We start from the raw sequence: 23,273 nt of genomic DNA, 5'->3' as shown, positions 1-23,273 counted from the left end.
ATATAGTAGCTCCACTGTAACTGAGGGCTGAATTTGGGCTCAATGGCTTATTTATACAATATAAACACTGTGGAAGCAGTCACATTCTCATTCTTTACTTTTGTATTTGAAGATTACTTTAAGAAAAAATGAAAATTAAAGGAAATCTTACATAGACATATATACATATACACAGACACATGCACATGTTCATACAAAGTCCGACTCAACCCAGCAATGTTGAATGTTACTAACTTTAAAGGCAGGTCTACAGAATACTTCAAAGTGCAGTTGTAGCAAAGGAGCTGCTAAAAAATCATTTTTCTCAGCTGTGTTTTTACAAATAAAAGGCAACTATCCACTTCTTAAGGTCAATAGAAATTGTCAACAAATCTGCATGAACCAGCCACTGTCACCTATCTATATCCATGAGGCATACCCAGAAATCCAATGTAAGACAGCTTGATTCACTTACTTTGTCTGACTTTGACCTCTTTTCTATTAGTTGTACTTTCCTGTGTGATGTAAAGTGAATATTAGAATGGCTTCAGGGGAAACAGAATTTGCACTGGAATCGGCAGTTTCTTTGCCATCGCTATCTTCACAAACCAAGCTGAAGCACTGCTACTAATAAAATGTGTGCCACAGTCCAAGTATTGATGTCACTGATCTGAGCTCCTCCAGAGCTCAAATAATAAAACAGACAAAACAAGCCTGTTATATCATATGGTTTTTCCGGATGGCATTTCTCAAACATTACGAAAAATAATTATCTTAATGGTGTGAATCTGAGAGAACTTTAGCCTGCAATAGCAAAGCTTTATTCAACCCCATGTCTACAGAGCTCATCTACAAGTTTAGGGGATCAGCAGTTGAAATTAATAAGCACTAGTCACCTAGCAGAGTAAATACAGCAGGTTTACACATGACTGAAGGTTTTGGCTTAAACCAAGCCATTTATAGTCAATAAACTCTACATAGTCTAAGCTTGTCAGATTATTATTTCTAAATGATACTTTGGTTTTGGCATTGGTTTAGAGAGGATTCCCTGATTTGTTTTAGGTAGACTTTCTGAGACCTATGAAATGAGACCTGTCATTTTGGTACATTCACTATGTAGTGAATGTGGCAGAGTTTGCCTGATGCTGCAGTTCCTATGGCCCAAGGAGCCTCAAGAAATAATATCGCATCTTGGTGTACATTGGTGATACCCTTTCCTGGGTGCAAGACCTGAGCAAATCAATGCTCTGCCAGGAGATTTAGGCCTCTTTGTATCATGATTTCAACGAGAAACATGGTCTGGAGGCAGCACAGCTGTACACCTATGTCATATGACATAGGTTTCCCACTGTACCACACAGTATTAATGGAGAGCGGGTATGGAGGAACTACAGGGATGGGAAGTCAAATGCCTTCTGAGGCTCCCATCCTGCAGAAACCCAAGACCAAGACTGCTTTAGGAAATAGATGCAGTTTTTTCAATGATTGTTGAAAAGATTGTTTCTTTGCACAAAGCAACATCTGTTATGCACTGTTCTGCTACACAGGAGCAAGGAATCAATGAGACAAGTTAGTAGGAAAATCTACCATAGGGATCCAGCAACAGAACTTGTGTAAATTGTCATAGCTCAGCTTCAGTGCTGATCTACAACTGAAGGCCTGTTGCTCTCTGTTGTTACTGCAACTGGACAGACAGTCACATATTTCATCTATATATTTTTAAAAGCTGGAGAATTTTATGACCCATTTCATCATTACCTTTAACTTAAAAGTGTAATCAGTAACAAGTTTCAGAATATAAACTGATCACCACTGGGCTAAGAGATGTCCTCTGTATTACTCCGTGAAGTCTCAAGCAACTGTCACTTGATGGCATGAGTCAGGAAGAAATAATTTCCTCTGAACTGAGAGAAGCCAAATGTATATGCCTTGTTGGTCTAATTAATTACTGGCAAGTCCTACAATCAATTATTTTCCTTTGTTTCCAACAAGGATCAAATTCAGTCACTACTGGACATGGACTCAATTAGGAAATTCTAACAGAAACCAAAAATATTTTTCTCTTATGCTGTATATTCCTACCGCAGAATGGAAGTAATCCACTCAGCCAGCTGAAGATCTATGTTCCAGAACACAACTTCACTTTCAGAACAGATTCATGGCTTGCCTTAAAGATGCAATCCGTCGGGCTGTGCAGGGTATAAATGTACTGATGCTACCATTGGATATTTATCCAATATAGATAGTATATTGAGAGGGTATTTCCTTGAAAATCTCTTAAGTATCAGCTTGTAATGAGTTTATCAAATTGCTCTGAAAATGACCTTTCTTGCTTTGGATATTTATGAATTGGGATTACCATAACAGATTGTCAGATGTTTGAATGCTTTTTCTTTTCAGGCTGCTACACCTGAAATTAAATAAACACATAGATCTAATGAATAAATAAAATATAATATATAAAATGACTTCACTTTCTTTCTCATAAATACTGCCCAGAAAACTAACTACTTCTCAGTAATAGCCAGTAAAAGCTATGTGATCTGCTCAGAAGTAAAAGTGTGTTATCTCAAACAATGAAGACATACATTAAGTCTCCTGTGCTCATTAAAAGAACTGTTTGGATTTGGTTTTCTCTTATAGTGACTAACCCCTGCTTCTACTCCAGGGGCTTGCTTATTCTGCTTCTTCTGCAGAATAAATCACAAGGTTTCAAGAGAGACCCATCTGCCTTGAGGGTTTCAAAAGTTTTAATACCTTTTGTAAAGTCCTTTTTAGTGGCCCTATGATAGCCAAAAATGCAGTCAAAAGAGTCTTAATGAAATCAGGAAGTGAGAGCTGGAAAGAAATGAGGGCAATGAAAGAAATTAAATCTCCACAGGCCAAAAGTAGGAAATCTAACAGAAAGTTTGAATGAAGAATATGAAGCAAGTCACCTATCATCTCTCAGATGAAGGTGGGATACACTGGAACCAATTATAGAAGACTTAAAGGATTTTGGAAGGAACTGAAGAGAAGGAAACTCTAAATTATCTTCTTGGTGGCCTTTTCAGGCCTGCAAACAAGAGAAATAAAATACCAGAGATGAATGGTGGGCTGCACAACCAGTGAAAAAATGAGGGCTTTGGCTCTGTGCAACACTATAAATGGGGGTCGTCATCCAGTATGGCCAATCTCTTCAGAGAGCATTAATTGGAACAGACAAGAAGGTATAAAACTGCTTCTTAAAAAAAGAAAAAGGTGACAAAAAGACAAATCCAGCAGAAACACAAATTTACCATGTCACAGATGAATTGAATCGTGTCAAAGGGAAGAGAGTAGTAGTTTACTTCCCAAACTTAAGGATTTAAAGACAAATCAGATAGATAGAAATCCTTCATGATTTGACGTAGTGGACATCACGGACACCTACCTAAAAACAAAAGCAGAAGTGTACCAAACCAGACCAAAGGCTGCTTGACACTAGTGCCATCTTTGACAGCAATCTGCAGACGATACTCAGAAAAAGAATGTAAGATATAGACCAAGCTTACAATGTCTTTCCCCCAGTGTACCTCCTTAGTCTTGCAGCAGTCAGTATTCCCTGTGCAAATATTTAGCCTAACTGGAATGAGAACAGTATTTTTAAAGAATATAATGATGTTATGGTATGGTAGTAATCTACATTCAGCACACTTAACTTTTTAAAACTATTGGCAACTCGAAATCAAAAAATTCTGAATACACCAATAAACTACCGTACTGCTTTACACTAAATAATCTGAATTATTCACACCACTGAACGTTGGTGACTGGCTAGGGAACAGTGGTTACAACACAGTTACATTTTATATGAACAGACAGTGGATAATCCCAGGTGGCATTTTATGTAGTTGGGGCAAATGAATTTCACCCAGCATTAGCCACCTGAAAGTCAGGGTTTTAGTCTAAGCTATTTATCTAAGCTCCCTTGGTAAGCAATTGAGAAATAAACACCTCTCAGCAGTGATCCATCCCACTCATGTTAGACAGGTATCTTAATGACAAAGTGAAACTTGAAAAGCTTTGCATAACAAACAGGAAAAAAAAAAAAAGAGGAAACATTCATACTGACTAGAAATCAGAAAGGCTAGAAAATTTGCAAAGGAAACTAAAGATAGTAAGAAAAAATCCAACCTAGGAAGGCAGCAGAAAAGTTTAAAGGATTTTAAAGTACATTCAAAACAAAATAAATGGAAATAGTATGGTCCATTCCTGAATGGAGAAGTTTATATTCAGATGCACACAAACACAAATAACTGCCCTTATGAAACACATATCTTGCCAGAATTACAGTAACAACATAATACCAAGCTTGCTCAGACCGGTGGTCCCTCTAGCCCAACAGTCTGCTTCCCACAGTGGCAGCAAGAGGTGCAATACAGGGAGGTTACACAACCCCAGCCGCTATCTGCAGTCCATTGCAGATGGAGTTGCTGAATCAGTCCCCCAGCAGTTTCGGTGCGTGCCTCCTAGTTCAGGTATGATGGGATCTGGTGAACAGCAGGTCACCTCACTCACTGCTTTTGCGATTCTGTAACCTCAATCACATCCTCCTCAGACTCCTCCATACAGATGGAAGAGTCTCAACCTTTCCAGCTTCTTATGAGGCAGCTCCTCCATCTTCTTCACATTTCTGGTGCCCTTCTCTAATCTCCCATGTCCTTCTTGAGAGACAGAGGCCAGAACCACACTCACGTCAGGTGCATGTCAGGCTTTTATACAGAGCAAAATCGGCTGCAAAAACGAGCTTCCTGTTTTGTCCTTGGTATCTTTCCTCATGATGGGCAGCGTTTTGTTGGCTTTGGGGCTGCTGCTAATGATTTCAGAGCAGTTCTCAAGTTTTAAGTGACAGTTCTGCTTTTTGGCATCATGTAAGTATGGATTACATTATGTATCCCTAATGTCCCTAGGCAATACATTTATTTACACTGAAGCCCATCTGCCATCTTTTTGTCCACTCAGTTTAACACAGATTTTCTCAAAATCCTATTGAGTTCAGGTGGAACTGAAAGACAGTTTTGAACCAGATACCCACTTTTTGAATCCACAACTGTCAATGTCAGGACTTTTATATGGAATCCTGCCTGCAGCACTCCTTAGTGAGCATTAAGTTCATGTAAGAGTTGGCTCAGAAATTTAAAGGACTGATTGATTACATATTAATGAGCAATCAGTAATACTAAAATATAAATTAAGATATTATTACCTCTCTTTAGAATTTGATTATACAAATGACTGAGCACTCTGGCTCCAATCCAGTTAAATTAATGAGTCTTCTCTCATACTTAAGAGGCTATGCCTGTACTAGTAAACTCAATGCCTGGGACTGTTCCCTGGCAGTGGGAACCAGGTGGCCGAGAATGGTACACTCCACGATATTAAATTGTCTTACTCTTCAAACCAGGATAATCACTTGCAAGCTGTTCAGTGTGTTAACTCCCAAAATGTGCCCAAGAATTGTCTGGGAAAGTGTTCACTGGCACAAGCTGAAACCGTGCCAGGGACTGTGCTAACGCTGCAACTGTAGAGAGACAGTTGAGTTCCATGCCCAAGAATACTATGTGACTCTGCTTCACATACCAGTATAAATGAAGTCAGACGCATAAAGGCTGAAATTAAAATACTAAAATAATATATTTTCAAATGCTTATGGCTCTAAGAAAAAATCGAAAAATCATAGAATCGTAAAATAACTTGGAAGGGACCTTTAAAGGTCATCCAGTCCAACCCCCCTGCAATGAGCAGGGACATCTTCAACTAGATCAAGTTGCTCAGAGTCCCCTTTGCAACATAAGATGCCTTGAAGAACACATTTTTAATATGCTGTGCCTTTCATTATGCATTCCAACAGTAAATTCACCCGCTGCTCCTTATTTTGATTGCCATAAGCAGAATACATGCTACTGTGGGAATATTCACAGTACTGTACTGTTATTGAAAGATCTCTGTGGAATTTGTATACATGGAAGTTTCTGCTTCACAGATAGGATCATGACTCAGTGAAATCATTGAGTTCACTCCCAACGTGGGAGTGTGCAATACAGCAATCAGGGCAAGGGGGGAAAGTTACATCTCTTAACTTCACACCCCAAACCTTGCACTGCAGTACACTCTACTTTTGCCTGAATCATCCATTTCACTTGATCCAGCACTCTATGCTTTACATAAGGACAACACAGTTTTATATTCTGCTGACATGCTATGCATCATAATTGACCTATACAATTAATTAAAAGCAATGAGGAAACTAAGTGGAATTTAACCTTAATCAGTGCCCAAAGACATCAGGATGTCTGATGTCACCCTGAAACATCAGGACACTCAGAACCAGATTTATTTCCGGTAAGCACCAGAAAGTTTTAATATTTACCAGTTTCCGAACTACCAAAATCCAAAAATGTCATGAGGAAAGGACATGATAAAAACATTTGCGGCACTTTTGAATCTTGAGATGTTCATTTCAGGCCAAATATACCATAAGAAAACCATTTCTTTTCTATGTTATTTATTCACTGATTATTATATACTTAAGGAGTTCAGAGAAACTAAGCACATTTTCTGAGGATGAACTTGCCTGAGAAATGAAACAAAGAAAGGGGAAATTAGAAAAAAAAAATTACTGTGATTCTGATAATGTAAATTAACACCAACAGTAGAAAACTCTACAAATGTTGCAGAAGAATTACAGTTCTCCCTCATGTAAACCATCACTTACTCAAATAGCAGAAAAATACACTGAAATTTAGCAGTTTCCATCAACAGAAGGAGCCAAATATTAGCCCAACAAGACAATTACCAGGCTTCAACAGAAATACAGGGGGTCAAACACATGTTAACACACTGACTGCAGTTTTAACAGGCTACTGCACAGAAACAGAGCTGCTATGATCATCCATGCGTGCTCTTAGAAAGGGGCAAATGCAAAGTGATGAAACAATTTTATCCATCTTTCATTATCCACTAAGCTATGTGTTATGTACCTGGATCACAGGTCTAAGCTTTACACCAACTGAGGACTTTAAAGGACATCAGTGGTGTATGCCCATCAAGAGATCAAAATCAGAGCAAAAAAAAGCAAAGCCAATAGCAGGTCATGAATGGATATTAGATAATCTGTCCAGGAAAAAGATGATGAACAGATTATTTCTGAGAACAACATAGTGAACAAATTATCAACCTCTGAATGATGCTCAGTTTTTAACCCCCCATAAATAAGATGAACAACCAAATAGGAAAAAAGACATCAGTGTGTTGGATATTTCAGTGTTAGCAGCTCACATGATTTTTCCCAAGAATACTGTTATATTTTATTTTTGCCTCAAAGTTCCAGCTTCTGGATAACAAATGGGAAAACCCTTGCACTGCTGGAAGAGAATATACAGTTGAGTCATTCTCATTCAGTTTGAGAGTCTAGAAAAGTATTTATGCATGAGCTTAACTTCAGGTTTGGGCACTACTGTCTGACTCCACTATCTGTGGAGGTTAATCAGAGACTGAAAGGTCAGGAGACTGAAAGTTTTTTCTAGGTCAAGGCTGGATGTCCTTCTGTGTCCTTTCCATGTGGTAGAAATTACATCTGTGAAATCTGTTTGCTTATCCAGTTGACACTGTGACACTCAGAAAATACATAGGCTATAGTACCATGATGAAATCCGGCACCATGTAGTCCAAATTATTTTTAAGGTAACAACTTATTTTTCTTTGAAGAAGCATTTGTGGAAAGCAGTTGATGAAGACAAATATCTACAAAATGTACAGCATTAAGGAAAAGATGAGTTAATTAGAATTCGTTTTAAACAGGAGCTTGTTTGTAGAAATTTCTATGCTAAAATAAAGCTGTTTACCAAATATTCAAAGAACATGCATACGTCAAGTCAAATCTGGATGCACAAAGGAAAGTGTAAAAAACATGTTGCTACAGAAGCAGTATGAAATTTTGCCTGTGCTTAACCTGAAAGCACTGCCTGGAAAAATACTGATATAGTATGCATTAATATTCAATTTTCTTTCATCTCTTTTCTGTTTCAAGTATGTTTTCTTGCAGTGAATTTTCACTTCAGTGTTTCTTCTTTCAGTCTCATCAGAATTTTGGACTTTTGGAGGTAGGGAAAACTGGAAAATTATCATTATTATTAATCAAGCATTCCTTATGAGAGTGATTTTCCAAATAAATACAATTTTACAGTATAAAATATATTAATGAAATGTTACATCATGGATTGGCCTGACTGAAAAAGAGTACATTCATTTCTCAGACAGTCCAAAACATTTTAAATTGATTTGACAAAATGCCAAGCTAGAGAAACATGCACAATGGCAGAGGCTCTCAAGCTCCCCATGAGAAAGCAGTATGACCAGGTGCCCACCTCAAACACTTGTACAAAAATGATCAAAGCCTGAAAAACAAACAGGAGGACCTGGGAGTCCATTTAATGACATCCATCACCTAGGTATGATGGGAAAGCCAGAACAACAGGAGTGCTGCAGTGGATGGATATTGGCTCTTTAGGAAGGAGAGGCAGGGAGGACAAGGTAAGGGTTATGCTTTGCACAGTAGGCACCTTGAATGCATGGAGCTTTGCTCCATAACAGGCAACTGGTCTGTTGAAAGCATGTACATCAGATTTAGAGAAGTCAGCAAGGGAAATGTCATGGTGGGCATTCATTACAGACTGTCTTGTCAAGAAGTGGCACTGGATGGGAAGGGTTCTTTTAACAACTATAAGAAGCTCCATAATTGGAGACTAGCTACTTCAGCATCTTCTGGGAGAGCAGCACCATGAGGAGCAATCAATCCAGAAAGTGCATCAGGGACAATTATGTAATGCAGGTACTGGGTTTCCAGCTAGAGATGGTAGTCTCCTAGACCTGTTACTCACATACCTTCTGCTTGCGGATATGATCAGCAGCAGCAGCCTTGGCTGCAGTGACCATGACTGCCTTCATGAGATGACAGCGTTCAAGATCCTGAGGGAAGTGAGGAAGGCAAGCAGCAGGATAAAAGCCCTGGACTTCTAGACTTTGGCTTGTTCTGGGACCTGGTAGGATCCTAGGCAGGATCCTACTGGAGGCTGCTATGAAGTGCAAAGGGGCCCAGAAAGAGCTTCTCAGTCTTAAGGAACAATTTCCTTAAAGCGTAAGAATTATCCATTGCAATGTGCAGGAAAATGAGCAGATATGGCAGCAGGCCAGTTTGGCTGAACAGAGAACTATTGACTGGGACCAAATACAGAAAGGAAGCATGCAGGAGGTGGATACCAGGACAGGCTACCAAAGGGTAATATAGAAGTATTCCCAAGGCATGCAGGGATGAAGTAAGGAAGGCCAAAGTTCAGCTGGAGTTGAACTCAGCTAGGTATATGAAGGACAACATGAAAGACAGTACAGGTAAGGCAGCAGTAAAAAAGAGACCAAGGATAACATAGGCACTCTGCTCAGGAGGAAGGCAACCTAGTGACAAAGGACACAGGAAAGGCTAAGGTACTTAGCGCTTTCTTTGTCTTGATCTCTACTGGCAAGGTCTGCTCTCTGGTCTCCCAGTTCTTCATGTCTGGTAGCAAAGATTTGGGGAGGACATGCTACACATGGCAGAGGACGACTGAGTTAGGGACTACTTCACCTGGATGTACACAGGTCTGTGGCACCAGCCAGAAGGCATTCAAGGGTCCTGAGAGGGCTAGCTGATGGTGTTGCAAGGCTGCCAAAGTCTAATCAGCAGCTGATAATGAGTACCATTCCTCAGGAACTAGTCCTACATCAGTGACAGGGAGGAAGAAGTGGAAGGATCCTCCATGAGTCTGCAAGAAACCCCATGCTGGCAGGAGTGGTTGGCGCGCTGGAGGGCAGCACTGCCAGTCAGGAGGAGCTTGACAAGCTGCAGGAATGTGTTGACAGGAATATTATGAGTTCAGCCAGATGCTAAGCTCCTCACCTGCAATGCACTGACGAAGGCTTGCCAACGGCTGGCTAAAAAACTCCTTTGCACAAAAGGACCCAGAGATTTCAGGGCCCTCATACAAGAGAAACAAACTGGAGTCCAGCTGAGGAAGACTGTTTTATTTAGCCTGGAGTAGAGAAAGGTAAGGGGTGACCTAATTGCAGTCTTCAACTACCTACAAGTTGTTTGTAGAGAAGATGCAGTCTTCTCAGAGACACACAGCAAAAGGACAAGAGGCAATGATCACAAGTTACAACAAAAAAAAATTCAGTTGGCCCTAAGGAAAAGGTCTTTCACAATGACAGTGGTGAACAGACCTATCAAAAAGGATGGGGAATCCTTATCCTTGGAGATTTCAAAAGTCTACCGGACAAGACCCTGAGCAACCTGATCTAAATTTGAAGTCTGTCCTGTTTTAAGCAGGAGATTGGACTAGATGAGGTCTTTATGACCTTTTAACCTAAATTATTCTGTGGTACTTTAACTTCTCTTCATGCCGCATTACCTTGCAAGAGTTGAAATTTTAGTTTCCAATATTTTTTATAAGAGTCGTCCTTGAAGGGTACATCTCCATAAGGGAAATGCACTGACTGAAAACGCACACCCCTCGTGAGACTTATAAATTTTTCAGTGCATTGTAGGGAGAAGCACTCTAGCTATGGATTTTGGTCCCAGGGAAAGTTGTGGGTATCAGACTCCCATAATTGCCCAAAAGAACTACGTAAAGGATCATGCATCATCATAAGGAACTGTAAATTACCACTGCAATTGCTTTGAAAGAAAGCTTATAAATTCAGTTTTGTAAAAACTAACTCCATCGTTCTGATGACAGGAATGTCAAATGTTTAATTTCAGTATTGAAATAGAAGGTTTTGACTACTCCTAATGTGAATTTTTTAGAATGTGCATCTCCTGGAAAACTTACGAAGGTCAAATTTCCTCCTTGCTCTAAGAGAAAAACAAATGTGAAAAGACAGAATTTCCTGCAATACAGAAATGCCACATTTCTCTCAGCTGTGTAACTGAATACTGTTGAGCACCATTCCTCTCAAGAGCTCCAAATATTTAGAACTACAATGCAAATGTTGGTGTTACCACCATCGTTCCATAAATATTACTGAACCGTGATCTGAGAAACGTGGAATCACTCATGGCCATCCATCTCTGCCTCTTATGGTTTACTGCCTTCCCTCAATGTTTTTAATTAAGGTATTGTGAGTCTTCACACTTAAAAAGAAAAGGAAACAAAGAAATTGAGCCTCACTATTTTTTTGCTCTGATCTAATATGAGGTTTGCATTTGCAGAAGGCATATTATGAAGAAGACATTATGATGTCTCTCTTCACAGAGACCTTTGTAAAAAAATTAAGATTTTTTTTTTTTCCCAAAATGAATCTTTTTGACAAGGAAGCAATAGTTAGTCTACAAATGAGTGCATACGGTTGTACAGATTTTGGCTATGATAGTTAATTTTCTTCGTAGTAACTGGTAGGGTACTATGTTTTGGATTTGTGCTGAAAACAGTGTTGATAATATAGGGATGTTTTTGTTATTGCTGAGCAGTGCTTACACAGAGTCAAGGCCTTTTCTGCTTCTCACCCCACCCCACCAGCGAGCAGGCTGGGGGTGCACAAGAAGCTGGGAGGGGACACAGCTGGGACAGCTGACACCAACTGACCAAAGGGATATGACATCATGCTCAGCAATATAAAGCTGGGGGAAGAAGAAGGAAGGGGAGACATTCAGAGTGATGGCGTTTGTCTTCCCAAGTAACTGTTACGTGTGATGGAGCCCTGCTTTCCTGGAGATGGCTAAACAGCTGCCTGCTGATGGGAAGTAGTGAATGAACTCCTTGTTTTGCTTTGCTTGCATGCACAGCTTTTGCTTTACCTATTAAACTGTCTTTGTCTCAACCCATGAGTTTTCTCACTTGTACCTTTCCAATTCTCTCCCCCATCCCACTGGGGCAGGGGGTGAGCGAGCAGCTGGGTGGGGCTGAGCTGCCTACTAGGGTTAAAACACAACAGTACACAAAATGCCCAAGGATGATTTAGTCACCCAGCAAAGGGAGAAAGGATCCCCACCATCATCATCTTACAAGAAAGGGCAGCATTTGGTCAGGAATGACTTTCAAAATGCCTTCTTTAATGAAGTTACCTTTATCTCCTGGAGGCCCAACTCTGCCTGGACGACCTGGGGCACCTTTCTCCCCCTTTTCTCCAGCCTCCCCTGTTGATAGAAAAGGAAACAAAAAGAAGAATCATATTAAACCAGGACTATTTTCTGTTGGTGACAGTGACAAGAGTGCCATTCTCCCCACTGAAAATAAAAAACTACGATAACAAGCAGGGAAAAAGGTAAAAGCAGGTGCGATCTGTCTTAACAGCTTTACTTGATGCATAGAGAACAGTTTCCTGCAATTGGCATAGACAATGACAAAAGGAAAGTCAATAGATTACTGAAGTCTCATACAATGGGTCTAGTTTTGTGGATGTTACTCATATCATCAACCTCCAAAAAGCCCAACAGCACAATTCACTTAAGTAGAAGCTTCAGAATTAGGCCCCAATTTAGCACATAAACTTCTGGGTCTCTGTTCACCAAACACTTCCTGAGTATCTGCTAAGGACATGCTTAAATCTCAAGGGAAAATGGCTTAACTCTAACCTCAAATTAAAAAAAAAAAGAAAAAAGTTTATGCCATTTACAGAGCAAGGATGGATCAGGCCTATAGGAAGGCATTACTACATCCCTCATTTAGAGGACCATTTTTAAGCATGAAAGAGTATCTCCTAATCCACATTCTCAGTTATATACTGTGCCTTTTAATCTCTGTGGTATGAACCACTGTGCCTTGTACTTAGATGCACATGGCGCATGGCGCATTATTATATTCAGCATATTTAAACATCAGTTTCTGTAAATGTTTGCCTCCCTGGTGCCTTTCATTGGAAATTTGGGAATGCTTACCTTGTTTTGCCCCCTACTATTGTAGTTTGCCATTGACATAAAATTAAAATCTCTTAAACAAATAGAAGTTTAGAGAATGATTTACATAGCCATCTTTACAAAAAAGATTTATATGAAGGAGAAGAAAGCTCTACAGCTTCCACAGAAAAGAAAATGCCAGGATCTAAAAGCTAGAGCTAGTGCAACACACCTGATGCCCCAACACTGTATTTCTACAGAGGAGAGTGAGCCTTAGCTGCTCTCCAAGAAGCTGCAGGGAGCACCATAGCAGGAAAGTCAACAGTTATCATGTACCCTTCAAGCTCTGCTCTCTGGCTTAGCTGGCAACTGTGGTTCACAGAGGGACCATAGAGATGACATTAAAAACAAGCCGGAACATGGTACATTTCAAATATGCAGCCTCCAGCTCTCTCACTCCTTATTGCAGACATAGGTGGCTGTGAGCTGAACTCGGCCCTCCATCTGTTATGCTTCCCTTCTCCAGGCTGCCAGAAGGCTCCATACCATCTTCCCTGCCTTCAGACATGCAAAAATAGGCCATTCTCTGACCTTAATGAGGACAAACTTCACATAATCCCCAGTGAATAATATTGTTAGTATGAAACAGGCTATTATTTGGCACATTTGGGAACGTCACTTTTTTTATTACCAGGTAACCAATAGGCTTTGTATGATTGCCTTTCCCCCCTCAGGGCTGGTTATGAGTTCTTTGCTTCCCAAAGATAAATCCTGACAATGACTTTTTCCTGCTCTCTGGAGGCTGAGAGCAGGCTATTACAGCCTATTGCTTTACACGTTCTTCAGAGTGAAAGCTGTGCATTAGGGATCAATAAAATAGATCACTCGTGCTTCAGGCCATTACACTTGCCTGCATTTATTCCTATAATAAGATGACACTGCATTCCTTAGTGTGGGTGTTTAAGAAACTTTCTCTGGGAGGAGATTACCCCATTACAGGCCCAGCTACAGACCACTCTGCATTTTTTGTTATCAGCTGTTTTAAGCGGCAAGACCTTGGCCAAGAGGGACGGATCAGTGGTCCAGTTCAGCTTTGCCATGTTTAAGTCCCTGTTTCTGCTGTATGTACCCTGAGCACTGTGCAAGCTGAGGAAGCAAAGCCTGTGCAGGTGTCATGGGCAACAAAACAGTTTTCTGCCAAGGAATTTCAATCAATTTAATTTATCACCAATTAACACTAACTTTTAACTTCCGATCCCTGAATTAGGAAGAAAAAAACAAACAAATGAACTTAAAGAAAGACACCTCTGCTCCCCTCTTCTGGTCTCCAGCCCCTGTACCACACATTACACCCAGTCCCTTTGGAGCAGAAGGTTGTGGTCAGTGTATTGTAGTCCCTACCCAGTTGCTCCGGCATGGCCTCCTCCACCAGCCACAGTCCCTTTGCAGTCGTCCCTCCTGCTCAGTCTCCTCTCCATCCCTTCCCGGGGGGCTCTTTGCTCCAGCCCTACTGCATGAAGGAGTACCTTCTTCCTCAGCGCCATGCAGCTCTTGCCCACGCAGCTGAGACGGGGAGAGGTGTGCCCAGCAGTGCTCTGCAATGTTGTGATGCCCCACACCTCTGTAAGAAATTCAGCCCGGGTACCGAACTGAGCTGCAGCAGGACCACAGGTATCAGGCACACCCTGACACTACCACAAGCTTCTTGTCCTGTCATCTCCGAGAGAGATCTTTCATAATTCAAACAATATACCGTACCATCGCTGTCGATTTACCTCCTTTTGTAAATTCTTTGGGAGAGGATTTGTCTCTGATTATGTTTGCATCCTGCCTACCTTGAGCTGTACCATCTACTGTAATGAACATAGCACGCCAAATATTAACTACGTGAGCTATTAAGCATTCCTTGGCTGGTGATAACTTTCTTCCATTACTCATACTCCCTGTGTCAGTAGACACATCAAGTGTGGGCATAAAAAAATTGGTTTTATTTGCGTAGCATCAACTTTTTTAGGTATTGTATGCCATTGAGATTATTAAGACAATTCCTGCTTTAGATTCTAAAAGGGAGACAAAACAAGGTGGTAAACTGAGAACTTAAGCTTTGAAGGATTGTTCCATGTTATTTTTTTCTCCATAATAGTAGTAACTTCAATCTCATGGGTCTGTCAAAAGGAACAGGACTTTAGGAAGAATATGAGTGAGCAATGTAGTGAGGCTTCATCATCCATCCCCTCTTCACACACAACACACTTTTCCTGTTATTAATATTGTCAGCTTTCTAAAACACAGATCAGTCTGCTGTCTGGATTCTCAGAGCCACGGTATTCTTCCCTTCCGCATTTCATCTTACTCCTTTATACTGTTGAGGGTATTAAAAAAAAAAAAAAAAAAAAAAATCAGTCCCTAAGACCTAAGCTGCTGACCTTAAACTCATTTGTGCCTTTTTCTATTCTTGGTCTCTTTAGTGGCTTTCTTCATCTTCCATTTCCACCTCCATTCTCATCTCATCCCTCTTCTGATTCCCCCTTTTATTCTGTGGGGTCCTAATTGGCTTTGTGTCATTTTCTTTTTTTTTTTATTTTTTTTTTTTAGTTTCTAGTCTCTCCACTCAGTCTCATTCTTTGTGCTGCTCTTTCCTCTTTCCCCTTCATTTCTTCCTTTTCTTCTAAAATTTGTCCATTACACTCTCCCACTTTTGGGTACTTTTCCCTGGTGTCTTTCTCCTTCACCACCCCATTTGGGCTCCACTTTCTGCGCCACTTCTTAGGCTTAACCCTCTCCTCCTATTTTTTCCCTTTCACACACCCCATGGTCTCCCTCATTTCTTCCACTTCTTCCCTGTACCCATTTTTCCCAAATCCTGACAGGCTCGTGCCCAGCAGCGGCATGGTGCTCTGCTCCTCCGGCACTGGAGAAGTTGCCGGTAGCCCAGCAGAGGAGAAGATGGGGCAGATCGAAAAGCCGCAGCAAGCAAATCCCGCTGCGTGGCAGCTGAACTTTGGGCACGCGGCCACTTGTACACTCAGTTTAAAGGAAGCCTTGGCCACCAAAATGGGTTGGAGTTGTGCCAGCAGTATCTCATTACCAATTCTCTGAGCCAGTCCCCCTGACAGCGTAGCTGGAGCATTGTTAGCTTTTTAGGGATTTCACATTTGCTAGGGCTGTATCAGGCCATTTTGTGCTTCGCTGAATTTGTACATCAATCTCTCTCACTTTTGCAAGGCTTACATTTCATGAATCGGAGCAAAATCATTAACACATTATGGTTTTCAGGCCTCTTTGTTGTTTCCTGGCTCAGGATTGCCTTCTGACAAAGGGCCAGGGTCCTACGCTCTTTATACATTTAAAAAAATTGTGCTGTATATAATAATAATAATAATAATAATAATAATAATAATAATAATAATAATAATAATGATAATAATAATAATGATAATAATAATAATAACAACAGTCCTTTCATAAAAATGGTAATCACAGATGTTAATTTTGACTGATTACACAAATAAGGAAACTGAGGCAAAGAAGTTACAAAACTTGTCAAAGCCCGTCAACTTCTTTGAAATAAAAAATCATTTCAAAGCTTCAGTCCCCAGTGCTGTGGGGTCTGACCCTTTCACTGATCTTCTGTGTAACTTTAGACAACGTATATTTAACTTGATTGTGTTCCCCTGTGTAAGTCACATCAACAGCACTATCTTATGCCTATTTCACAGCAAATATCTCAAACAAATGAAACAACTTTACTCAAGGCTTAGTCAAACCTGAGAAGACCTGGCTATAGTGTTGTCCTTTCTAACCAGAACATCTGCAGAAGGTGTAAATATTATTAAGACTTCGAAGGCCACTTATTGAAGTAAAATTAAAAAAAATATATTTTGGTTCAGTTCAGGCATCCAAAGCTGCATCTATAATAATAATTAACAAAACAGGAGAACTTTTTTGGTCCTGAAGCCAATTGGCCAAGCACAACCCACATCCCTACAGCCTAATTCTCTTGCTTCCAGCACAGGGCAGCCACATCCAAACTGGGCAATGTCTGGAGAGGGCAGTTCACACCATAGCCAAACCTGCGGCCAGGCTGCGCTTGCAATTTAACTGCATGAACAATTGCAGGACAGAACTGAGCCCTGTCCTCACCAATCAATTAACCAGCACCGACAGCCTGCAGTCCATACTATGGTCCTCAAGCAACTGGGTAAAGCTCAGGTTTGCACTAGTAACGTTAGTGGCATCAATATTGTTAGCTGAGTTTTGTGAGACTACAAGGTATAACTACCAGAAAAACTGGAAGGGTAGTTGTGCAGTTCTTAAACAATGCATTTTTTTATCATTAATGATAAACCAGTGGTTTTAATGGGTTTTTTTGTCCTTAGTTAACAGGTATTTCCCCATGCTCACAGGTTTTCCACTCCAGTAGAAATACCATAGCCTCCATAATGGGAATTAGTGTTAGTGACTAAACAGGGCCAGGATTTCACACCGTAATGGATGCTCTTGCTTTAAAATGCTAATTCTTCCCAGCTGTTAATTTCCTATTTAAGTTACTTTAATACATTTTTTGCTACAAAAAGATCAATAATATATTATGCCATCTTTTTTTGGCAATAGTTTGAAGGCATATTTTGTAAAAATGTTACTTTTGTTGACAGAAACTATAGAAATGCCAAAATTGTAACTAATTTTTTATTTCTTCTAAAAGGCACTTGAGCATTTAAAAATCAAGGGAAGACAAGCAGAAGACTAGAAAACACAAAATACGTCCCATTAGTAAATTACAAAATGGCAATGACAACCTCTCCAGATATAAAGTAGGGCCTGATTTTACAGTCTTTGGGTATGTGCACCATTCATGAGTATAAACACAGACAAAGCAACCAGGCAGCATATCAGAGTAACAAGCACTACTGATCAGGAGCAAGTCTGGGAAACTTTGACATGTATTCTCTGAACCGTGTTCATTTTAGCAGACTTAAGTTCATCTTACGAACCTTAAAACTCCATTTTTTAGGAGGCTACAAAGTGGACAAATAAAAGAACAACTGAAAGGCACGTTCTTTGTCTCTGTTAGAAAGAGTCAGTGGTGCAAATGAGCCTGTTAGAAAGAAAGGATTAGTATTTGAATGATGGAGTAGACTTCCACATTACCTTTGAGGCCTGGAACAAGAATTTGAACAGAGCAGGACTCCTCTGCAATATGTTGAGGATATCCAGACCTTAGCAGTGACAGGAAGGCGAGGCTAATTAGAGTCACCAAGAAAACCAGATCTCTCTTCATAATGAGCACTTACAGGTCACTGACTCCTAAACAAAAGAATGAATAAACAGTTATAAGAATTCCAAAGACTTTCAACAGTTTCTGAACATATACAGCATCCTACTACGAATACAATACATTTTTGTGTGCCATAACCCACACAGCATGAGAATGACATGTGCAGGTCCTCTGAGCAGGTTGTGTGTTCCGCACACATACATGAAACATGCAGCAGCGCATTCGGCAGTTTGTTTTGGTGTTAGATGGGGTAAGATAAAGCTCAGAAGAAATTTAGTTAAGAAGATGGAGATTAAGCAATGCTAGTAATAGGCAACTCTGTGTTCACGATTTCTCATTGGAGGCAGGGATCTGGAAAGGTCAAAGGAGAAAATCTAGTACATGGGCTTGCATTGAAAGATGTTAGTACTCAGTTGCCACTTAGAAGGAGTGCCTGCTGCTCTAAAGAGCCAATTCAGTAGATGATGAGACCAACCTCGAGGCCTGAAATTTCACTTCCCATCTACCTGAGCACTGAAATTGTGCCCAGCAAATTGTCTGATACAACAGCCCTCGTGTAACTCATTGAGGATGGAAGGAAGATAATGTTTCACTATATCATGCAATGAAGTTACATCAGAGCCTTCAATAAATCCTGAAAAGATTCACTTCTGAAACTACCCTTGTCTAAGCCTACAAGTGAAATGGCTTGCCTTATATTAGGCTCTGAAGAGATCTCTCAGATAACAACAGTACAGAAATGGAGTTTGTGTGAAAGGACCATCAAAAGCTGGTATTTAGGGGGTCTGTAGAAATGCTCTTTGACAAAAGTGTTATTTATGTACTTCTGATATGTTTTTCCAGTCCTCCTTTCACCAAGACTCTGTACTACACAAACAAGTTGAAAGTCATATCAGGGTTTCAAGAGACAGTAGCTGTATATCGTCTCTTATAGCCACAATACAGATGTGCACATTTTACATCCAGAGCAAGAAGCCTGGGCTATATTACTCTTGTCTCCCTGATTTCCTTCAAAAATAAGCCAAGTAGGATTAGGCACAGGTGTGGAGCCAGTACGTGAGTCTGTGTCTCTCAACATGCTGGGGGTGTAGGAGGGTGGATCTATTATTTTGGTGATGGCCTGAAGGAATAAGTGTGCTTCAGCAGGGACAGAAGAATAAGGAGCTTCAGGGTGAGAATGAGCTGGTGAAACAGATACCGAAACATAAGGGATGAAGCAAGATGCGCAGACTGCCCTCTGTGTGCAAAAAAATTCAGTTTTGCCTGTACTATTAACAAGCCTTGCTCTAATTTTAAATTCCACCATCAACTCCGGTATGTTTAATAAATGTCTTAGCAGTAAGACTAAGTAGGTGACTTTGGAGTTGAGGGGATAAATTATCCCTCTGAATTGCTGTCCAGTATGTGCTTCCATTATCCTCTAGGAGATAAAATCAGTAGACTGCAGCAGGGGGGTCAGATGGGAGCAGATTTTGTCTCCCTCCTCATGTGGGGAGGGCATGGCATGAGTTATGGGGGAGATTGCTCTGCCTCACAACACCCTTGCTACACCATCTATACTGCAGGGCAGGGGTGCTCCACAACACACTCCCCAGTTCTCACTGATCATCCAGATTTGGGGCACAGACTACAGTATGCTGTGAGCCCCTTTTGACTCAAATCTCTTCCCCAGCTTTCCTTCTGAAAGAGAGCAAGGTGAAGCAGGACCATGCCTGAAAAAAGTGGGGTGTATGCTTGGACCTGGAAAGAGCTCCTGGGTCAAGGGATCACTTGATACAGTCACAGTCTAACAGGCTACAGTGAGGCAGAAAACCCTAGGGAAAATCCCTGGTGCTGGGTAGTCCTCCCATGGAGCAAGGGAGGAACAGGGACTATCTGGGCATTTTCACAGCCACAACATGCCACACTCCTGGAACAGGACAGCCCTGAACTACCTCATACACAAGCTTTACCAACCAGAAAGAAGACCCAGGACAGTATGGATCAAAAAAAGGAAGTTTCCACTAACCTGTAATGTAACAATTTTATTTTCAGGGCCTCTGTTTCAATTTCCTATTAACTTTTAGCCGAGCAGATCACAATATAGACAATCTTACTAGAGATGCATTTTGTACCCTCACAACATTCCTGTCAGACTGCTAAGCACTAATGTCACTTACAAAAGTCTCCCCTTGTAGCTGAGGGTACAGATTCTGGAGAGACAACACTCACTCATATACAGATGCTTACGACATTTTTTTTTCCCTTCAAAAGTGCTCAGCTCGAAAAATTTTGCTTATGCTGCCACAACTAAGGTGACTGCAGCTCATATATACATGTTAGCTTTAAAATACCTAGCTCAGGTATTGCTAGGAGCACACAAATCCACAGAAGTACAAACCTCAGCATGGGCCGCTCAAATATTTTGGCCACATTAAGTTTTGTCACAATTGCAGCAACACCACTCAAGACTTAACAAGAGCGCAGGCAAAGCTGAATTTTGCCACCCCAAGTATGAGGAACCAGAGCTAGAGGAGAAGGCACATCACAAAGGTGGATCTAGAGAACAGCAATAGTTAGGGGGGAAAGGGAAGAGTAATGGAAATTTGGATGTAAAGCTTCTACTGCCATGGAGAAGCAGCAACCAGCCCACCTCCCCAGGGCTCTGACAGATGAAACCAACAGGAAAACATCTGCTGTGTTACTGTCTTCTGCTTTCTCGGGCTGCTGCCTCCTTTGCCTATGCACAGAGCCAGCCCTGACTGCCGGAAACAAATTAATTCACATACATTAAGCTTGAATCTGGCCACACCTCCCCAAAAGGAGATTCCCAACCCCAGGGTACAAGGCACTGCATCTTGATGTATTTGGTGGCCTAGAGGAGCTCATGGTGTCCACAGTGCATGGTCCTGGCTCTTTTTGCCAAATCCATGATCCACAACAGTCAGCAAGCAAAAGAGGGAGCAAGGCTTGTAGGGCCAGACTTGGCATTTGAATAGTCAGGCTTCACAATGCCAAGTTAGGGACAGCGCTCCCTATGTAGGAAAGCATTGCCTCAGCCAGCCAGGAGGACATGGCAGAGACTCATGCCTGGAAGTCTTGTCCAGACACCTGAGTGTATGTGTTTAACCCTCAGCAGCAGCCACTTTTGAGGGACAGGGAGTGGGACCATCCTGGATGATAGCCATGCTGATGCTCTGCAGGCTGAGCAAACAGAGGGTCCTGCCTGCCTTAGCCTGCAGCTCCCACCCCACAGCCCAGGACAGCACCTGGCCACCAGCCTGCAGGACATCCTAGGCAGGGTGTCCCACCTCTTCTCTGTAGGTGGGCCACTTTGGGATCCAGAAGATCAAAGAGGCTTTCAAAACAAGTGGTTCAGATACTCAGCCGAAAGCCTGGAATTTAGGCAGTTTCAGTATGAGCACTCAGTAGCCTGATGATAAGGATTCTTGACAAATGAGTCAGAGAGAGGAATGAAATGGCCCGAGACGGGAGAAGGTATTGAAATTAGGAAGGTGCTCCGGTCTCTGCATTAATGGATAAAAAGGCAGCATCACCTCCTCTGGTTGCATTTTATGAGGTGTTAGATGTATCTAGACTTCAACTGAAAGATCAAAGTCTCCTGGTATGTTCAATATTCATCTGCCTTTGTAAACTCCTCCACAGCTCAGGGATGAGACAGGCATCGAGCAGCAGAGAAGTGTCAGGGCTGCTTGGTGGCTCTGCTCAGCAGCCAGATATGAAGGATTTTCTGGGGAAAACAAAAACCAAAACCTCCAACAAAGCTTCATCACATTTCCCACTGTGATGCGGGGCTTACTAGCCTCAGAGACACAGGGGATACACCTCACCCTACCTCTTGATAGCTCGACTCGCCAAGAAAATGGACTCCTCCTAGAAAACAGAGCTTCTTAGCGTCAGTTAGGTCACGATACCTGGACCCACATGAATACTCAGGAAACCACCTTGGTCTGAGAAGAGCCACTAACTAAGAGGAAATTTCTGAAGAGGTTGCAGATTAAATACTTTATAGAGTCTGCAGCAGCAGTAAAGGGACACGTCAGTAGTAGAAATCAAACCAAAAGCACCTTGGACATCACTTTTTCCACCTTTTCCTGCTTTAAAAAGAAACCTTCTCTTCTGCAGCTAAAATTGCTTTATATGATTGAAATGAGTTTGATCTCCAGGTATGTGCTACAGCAGTACCTTTCATTTTAAAATCCTGGAAAATTCCTTGCCTTTCTGACCTACCTTCAAGTCCTTTCAGACCCAGATTCATAAGGGCATTTCGAAAACTAAATCCCACTGGAACTGGTCCTCAGAAAAAGCTGCCAGCCTGTTTTTTCAAATACTATCTCAGCCCTGGTATTTGGAGTATCTTCAGTGTTGGTAAAACCAATGCCAGAGAGAAACCTAGAGATTTTCAGCACTTGTAAAATTATGAATATTTTCTCACTGTCCACACAGGGGTCAGAAGTCAAATTTGCAGCACTTATAATGGTGGTCATTAAATCAGCATAAGCTGAAAGCTTTGAAAAAAAAATAAGAGAAGGACGAACAGGCAGCATTTACACGGCCTTTCCTTTAAAAAAAAAAATTAGCTAAAACGCCTCTATTCCCATTAGGAATGGAAACATACCAATGCAACCAGCACAATAATTTCAAAACAACTTTTGAGACCTGTCAGCTTTAGGGAATCTTCCTCAGTTGCCAAGAGAGAAGAGGTTTATTAAGCCAGGCTTGAAGTGACAAGTCCTTGAGAGGTCATCGGAGAATCCTCGAGGCACCACAGGCTCGCTCAAAACCGCTGCGGGCCCAGCCAGGCCAGCTGGCACCCAGCGCTCCTTGAGCTCCCCCGCTCTCCCCCAGCTGCGGATGGAAAGCTTGGAGATCACTTCAGCCAGCAAACGCCTCGTGCATGAAGACTCTGTATCTGCCAGCAGCTGCTCCACGAGGGCCGGTGGCTTATTGCACGCTGTTATTTTGGACCTAGAAGCAACAACACAGATGATCTGCCTAGTTGAATCCAAATGGCTGAGAAACACAGAAGGAAAATGATGCTCGCTGGCAGTAGTGCTCAGCCAGCCAACAGCTACGGAGTGGCTGTAATCCTCTGTATAATCCTATGGGACTCCTCTTTGATCTGTTTTT

General features: G+C 41.4%; 1 protein-coding gene across 1 annotated transcript in view; it reads right to left on the bottom strand.

The window, feature by feature from the left end:
- Positions 1-23,033, bottom strand: part of COLEC11 (collectin subfamily member 11) — a 28,423-nt gene extending 5,390 nt beyond the window's left edge. Inside the window, exons 1-3 of the mRNA XM_082305890.1 lie at positions 22,803-23,033; positions 18,017-18,172; positions 12,095-12,166 (exon numbers count right to left, since the gene is read on the bottom strand). Of these exons, the coding sequence (XP_082162016.1) occupies positions 12,095-12,166; positions 18,017-18,146 (202 nt within the window). The 5' untranslated portion in view covers positions 18,147-18,172; positions 22,803-23,033. The remainder of the gene's footprint in view (positions 1-12,094; positions 12,167-18,016; positions 18,173-22,802) is intronic.
- Between the last annotated feature and the right edge of the window lie 240 nt (positions 23,034-23,273).

Source organism: Platalea leucorodia, assembly GCF_965183815.1.
Source record: "Platalea leucorodia genome assembly, chromosome: 3".
Classification (NCBI taxonomy): Eukaryota; Metazoa; Chordata; class Aves; order Pelecaniformes; family Threskiornithidae; genus Platalea; species Platalea leucorodia.
The sequence above is the reverse complement of the archived record's forward strand: the minus strand, read 5'-3'. Positions and strand labels throughout refer to the sequence as shown.